The 6,116-nt window shown below is 43.6% G+C and overlaps 1 protein-coding gene across 1 annotated transcript in view; it reads left to right on the top strand.

The window, feature by feature from the left end:
* The window catches only part of LOC141271239 (scavenger receptor cysteine-rich domain-containing protein DMBT1), a 69,111-nt gene extending 64,023 nt beyond the window's left edge, over positions 1-5,088 (top strand). The window contains exons 9-10 of the mRNA XM_073681357.1: positions 2,640-2,960; positions 4,877-5,088. Of these exons, the coding sequence (XP_073537458.1) occupies positions 2,640-2,960; positions 4,877-4,881 (326 nt within the window). The 3' untranslated portion in view covers positions 4,882-5,088. The remainder of the gene's footprint in view (positions 1-2,639; positions 2,961-4,876) is intronic.
* The last annotated feature ends 1,028 nt before the right edge of the window (positions 5,089-6,116 follow it).

Below are 6,116 nucleotides of genomic sequence, written 5' to 3' on the forward strand. Positions count from 1 at the left end.
TTCACTTCTCCTTCTCTGACTGACTACACTCTCTAAGATGGCTCCCCTTTTTATACAGCTTCTTTTAAGTGCTCCCCTGAACTACGTCCTCCACCCACACCCACTACATGGTTCCCCCTCACTTGGTTCCCCTCCACTCCAGCCAGGGACCAGGGACTGTGCTCTCCTTTAGGAGCAATCTCGCCCTGCCCTACTGACGTGGATGTGTTGGATGCAGGTGTTAGGGTCCCGGGTAGCACTCTATCCTTACCTGAGAGTGGGATACCACACCTCTGGGTGAGATGCAGTACCTCTGTGGCGACTGAACCTGCAGGGGCGCCACACTTTACATGTGATAAAAAGCGTATACATACAAAAACAATTACAATAATCTGACGGCGACTGGTACAGGAGGAGAGAGAACCCTGCCCGCGAGGGCTCACAGTCTACAAGGGATGGGTGAGGATACAGTAGGTGAGGGTAGAGCTGGACATGCCTCGGTATGGTGGAGCAATGGTTACTGCTGGTTGTAGGCTTGTCGGAAGAGGTGAGTCTTCAGGTTCCTTTTGAAGGTTTCCACGGTAGGAGAGTGTCTGATATGTTGGGGTAGAGAGTTTCAGAGTAGGGGAGACGCACGGGAGAAATCTTGTATGCGATTGTGATCAGAGGAGATAAGAGGGGAGTAGAGCAGGAGATCTTGTGAGGATCGGAGGTTGCATGCAGGTATGTAACGGGAGACTAAGTCACAGATATAAGGAGGAGACAGGTTGTGGATGGCTTTGTATGCCATGGTTAGGGTTTTGAACTGGAGTCTCTGGGCAATGGTGAGCCAGTGAAGGGACTGACAGAGGGGAGAGGCCAGGGAATAGCGTGCGGACAGGTGGATTAGTCGGGCAACAGAGTTTAGGATAGATTGGAGGGGTGCGAGATTGTTAGAGGGGAGGCCACAGAGCAGGAGGTTGCAGTAGTCGAGGTGGGAGATAATGAGTGCGTGCAGTGGTGTTTTTGCAGTGGTGTAGTGTGGTTGAGGAATGTGGGGATCCGGGAGATATTTTTGAGTTGGAGTCGGCAGGAAGTGGAAAGGGTTTGGATATATGGTTTGAAGGAGAGATCAGAGTCCAGGGTTACCCCAAGGCAGCGAGCTTGCGAGACTGGGGAGAGTGAACAGCCATTGAGATTGATAGATAGGTCAGATGGGGGGATGAATGAGATGGTGGAAAGATGAAGAATTCTGTTTTATCCATGTTAAGTTTTAGAAATCTAGCAGAGAAGAAAGATGAGATAGTGGACAGACATTGTGGGATTCTGGGAGATATTGGATCCAGAGAGGTAGATCTGTATGTCATCAGCATAAAGGTGGATCTTACGTTTATTAGGCTCTGAGGTCTGGAGAGATTTGTGGAGAATGACTTCAATGTAAATCAAGTTTACCAGGAAATGCACGCAATTTGGTGAATTCAAATTTTGTTAGTGTCACATACACATTTCTCACTACGTGACGTGCAGTGTGAATGCAAGGGTTAATTTATCTCTTCTCACTCAATCCAGCACTCAACCTGTATTCTAGGCTATAAAATGAGCATAAATAACACCCCAACACAGTCCGTACACCCAAGTTACTTAAGCTCACACTGTCACAACTCATCAAACACACGTGGTGATGAGTCCCCAAAATATGTCACTGTCTGACAATCAAAAGGTCACACGCTCTCTTAAAGGCTATAGGTTCTTTAGAGCATACAAGAACCAGCTTATTAAAGATTTTAAGCTTTAATATAAAAATATACAGTGCTTACAATAAAATATATAAAAAGATAAAAACAAAATGACACACAAATATGCAAAACAGTTATAAAATAAAAAAGGAGAAATGACAGAAATACCTAAACGTTTCCGTATGCATTTTTTCCTGTTTCCTTGAGGGAAGGAGAAGTATACAATTATGGAGCACATCAGCATACGCAGCCCTCACATGTGAACCCCTTCTCTTTGTGCCACCCAGCTTTTTACAGTCCTGACCATAGGCTCATATATCCAGGATGACCCGGAATGGCTCATTTTAAAAGTTGCTGCTTGTGAATGGATGATTGGCTAAGTTGTGGCATTTCAAATACCTGTGTCCCCCCCACTTCCCTTATACAGACAATAGGAAATATTCTTTCTTAGTTAAAACCCATCTGCTAGCTCTTTAAAGATAAGGCTCCAGGAACAGAGCTGCCATGTTTGACACCTCTAGTAATTTCCCAGGAGACCCCTTCTGGCTCTCAGTTCCTGCAATAAGAGCAGGCAGATGTTATCTTCTGTGTGTGTAAAGAAAGTATGTGGCTGGAGCATTGACTAGTTATTTTATAGTTTCCCTTACAATTATTACAGGCAGATACCGGCAGCTTCTAAGCCCGCTCTATATACACGCACTGTGACATACAGTAACATCAGGGGATAATTACTACAAATCCAAGAACTAAACCTTTTGGAGGGTTCTCTTATTTCCTGAAAATAAATGTGGATGATATTGTTTGCATTTGGTAGACAGAAAATGGTAATGAAAAAGGATGAAATGTGAGAAAAATATGAAAATATGACAGTCTTATAGATCTAAAAAATAATGTGTATAGTTGTTGTGTTCATCTTTTCAGCTTTTCTTCTTCCTTTGTCTTCAGAGATTCCTCTAAACCTGCGTCTTGTAAATGGAAGTCACCAGTGCGAGGGTCGCCTTGAAGTATTGTACCAGGGTGTGTGGGGAACCGTGTGTGATGACCTGTGGGGTCTGTCCTCAGCTGTGGTGGTTTGCAGGCAGCTGGGTTGTGGACGCGCCTTGCTGGCTCCACCATTGGCACGCTTTGGTCGTGGAGGCGGAAGCATTTTGCTGGATGATGTGAACTGTGTCGGCACAGAGTCTTTCCTGTGGACATGTCCTCACCGGCCATGGAAAGTGCACAACTGTGACCACAGTGAGGATGCAGGTGTAATGTGTGCATTAGGTATGAAGATCCTTCCTTTGGTTCCATCTTTTGGTAGCCTATTGAGATCAATGTAATGTACTAGCTACACATACAGGAAAGCCTCATTCAGACGTCTGATTTACACATATGCGAAAGGGTCCAAGCATCAGCAGTGTTTTTCATCCTAGTATCAGTGTTTCGTCGGTGTGTTATTTTTTACCATCAGGGTTTTATCAGTGATATTCACTGATGAAAAAATAAATAAATTGTAAAGCTTCTCCTGTACATTACAATGTTAATCATGGACATCACCCAGTAATTTTGATCCATGACATGGACTGAAAACAGACATCCCTATGTGGTTTTTTTGTGGACACATAGGGCCCTATTTATCATGACCGACATTGTCCACACCAATTTTGATGTGGGACCATGCTGGAGTCAAACACTCCTGATTCATGTATTAGGAGCGTCAGACAAGTGGCATACACATCTGTGTACACCTTGCTACAAATCCTACTCCAGTGCTTTCTGGAGTAAGATTTGTGGCATAGCGAATGCATGCCCCTGTCCCGCCCTAGCTTTGGCCATTTTGTCCGAGCTGGGAAAAACTGATGTGGGCACGCCAAAATTCACACAATTTTGGCCTAAATTTTGCGACTTTTTAAAACTTTTATGCCAGAAATCTCATGTGAAAGCTTTGATGCATTGGGCCCATAGTCCACAGAAAAACACGAACCTGTGAACAGCTGCGTAGATTATAACTGGAACATGTTCTATCTGTGAAAACAGCAAATGAAACACATACTGTATATGAAAACTGGATGTCTGTATGAGCCCTAAGGTAGAGATTTTTGATCTTGGGCTTCCCCTAGAGTTGACATCTGATTCTGTTGAAGAGGGAGTTGCCTTAGAGTTATGGCAACATGCCCAAGGTAAGTTGTTGCATTGTAGGAAAGTTTGGGAACTTAATCTATGCACAAAGCAATGGAAATGATGAAGTTTACAGAGGGCTCCAAAGGAACTTCCTTAACATTACACCAACAACTGATTTGCCCACTAGAGCATGTGTAATATAAAGTGTAACCTGCATGACTTAGAGCTGGCAAAATATATTTTTATGCTAAGTTTACGTGGATCCATCATCAAACATCACAATACAAGCAGCATGTATTATTAAAGGGGTTGTCTACTGCAAGGACAACCCCTTCTGAATTCCTATACTTCCCCCCCAGTAAATTAATAACACCTATACTCACCTCTGGTGCCAGCGCCCTTCCAGCGGTGTTGGCACTGGCTCTCCCGAAGATTGTGTGACATTGTTACGTTACATGATCACTGTGGCCAATCAGCACTGGCGTCACTCTCCTCTCCTACGGACGTAATTGATATCTGGAGGAAATAAGAGGGCAGCAGTAGCAGCTCTCACTTCCTCCAGATGCCTTGATTTGTCCAAAGGAGAGTGAACCCAGCGCTGATTGGCAGCAGGGATTACGTAACATAACAATGTCATGCAAGCCCCGGGAGAGTCAGTGCCAACAACAGCACCGGAGGTGAGTATAAATGTTATTATTTTATTGGGGGGAAACAGAGATTCATAGGGGGTTATTCGAGTACTGGACAACTCCTTTAAATATATGTCTTAGACCTGATGAGACTGGTCTGCTCACTTTATAAATCTATATCAGCATGGCTATATAATCCTAGTTGAAAGTTTTCACACCTGATACTAAAATAAATATCATTTAGAGCTGTACTCCTCTGCTGTACTGTGCATTTTAATATTAGGATTATACAGCCGGTCTTGCAAGGATTTTCAACGTAAATATACCAGGCTCACCAAGTCAAAAAGATGTATTTAATAATGAATGCAGTTTACATTGTGATATCTGATGATGACAAATGCCATTTATAATTCTGTGCTATAACATGGGTTTTATATTCTGCTTCCACAGGTTAGTTTCCCCTGAGGACTTCACTTTGGTATGCAATCCTGAAGTGCTGGGTCTCTGAATTTTTGGCAAGAGATGTATAAATACTGAAAATACTGCTACATTACCGTTACAAATGTGAACGTCTAGAGCTGTAATTTTTTTTTGTTCCTATGTTAGTAAATGGACCAATAGAATAATTGACACCAATTAGAAAGTCGGCAACCGTAATGGTATGACATTTTTGGAAATAAAAAGTATCATATAAATTTACCTCTTCTATAGAATGAGTTGTAAACATGGATATAGATAAAAATAAATGTATAGCTTATTCCAGCCTTCTGTCTTAAAGTAATTGCAATGTACACCACCTCACATGCCACGTGCCATTACAACACAGACGACTCTGAGCCTCAGGGCTTGATTGCAAATTCACCCGACCCTAGCACTTCTAATGTTATTTATCTAGAGAAAATGCATTATCTTGTAAATGAAAAGATTTTCCAAGTTTATCCACTTTTGGCATACTTATCTCATAGGTGGATGTCCCATATATCAAAACATTTGTTTATATATTTAATGTACCGGAGTGCAAGGTGGAACCCTCCTGTACACCGGGCATGGGTTGGATCCTCTGTTCCCTGTTACACAGTCGGTGGTGGCCGTGCCAGGTGCCTGGCACTTTGGGGACAACATGGAGGCAGTGCGGCGGTTAAACGCTGCTTTTTACCGTTCCTTCTCGGTGTGGTGATGGTGATGTGTTCACCATGATGTAGGTGCAGAGGGAAACAGGACAGTCCGAGAGTATTCAGGAGTCAGGTTAATGGTGGAACAGGTTAACTTTTACTTCAGCACAGCCATGGACGGTAACAACCATAGATGGTACAATGGAAACACGTGCCAATGACAAAACAGTCCCAAATCACAGACCGCATATGGTAGCAGAGACAGAGGATCGCATGACAGCCAGTCCCTCCAGTGGCCTATGTCTGGTGTCCAGTACTGAACACTATGGAAAGTACCAGCAACCCTCTCAGAATTGCAATCCCTGAACGGCCTCCATGTCCCAGCCTACTAGCCTTCATTAATGGGTCGCGTTAGCGGACATTTTCCCCATAGTTGCTATGAGTAACTACTCCTGGTCGAATGTTCTTCCTACATTCTGGGCACGCTTGTAATGGTGGTAGACCTATGTGCACAGTAGAATAGGGGCATCACTCACCCCAACAGTAGACATTGCGTGCTTTTCCTCACACTTTCTTCC

This window comes from Phyllobates terribilis, unplaced genomic scaffold, assembly GCF_046119375.1.
Source record: "Phyllobates terribilis strain yellow unplaced genomic scaffold, ASM4611937v1 Scaffold_5__5_contigs__length_657084704, whole genome shotgun sequence".
Lineage (NCBI taxonomy): Eukaryota > Metazoa > Chordata > Amphibia > Anura > Dendrobatidae > Phyllobates > Phyllobates terribilis.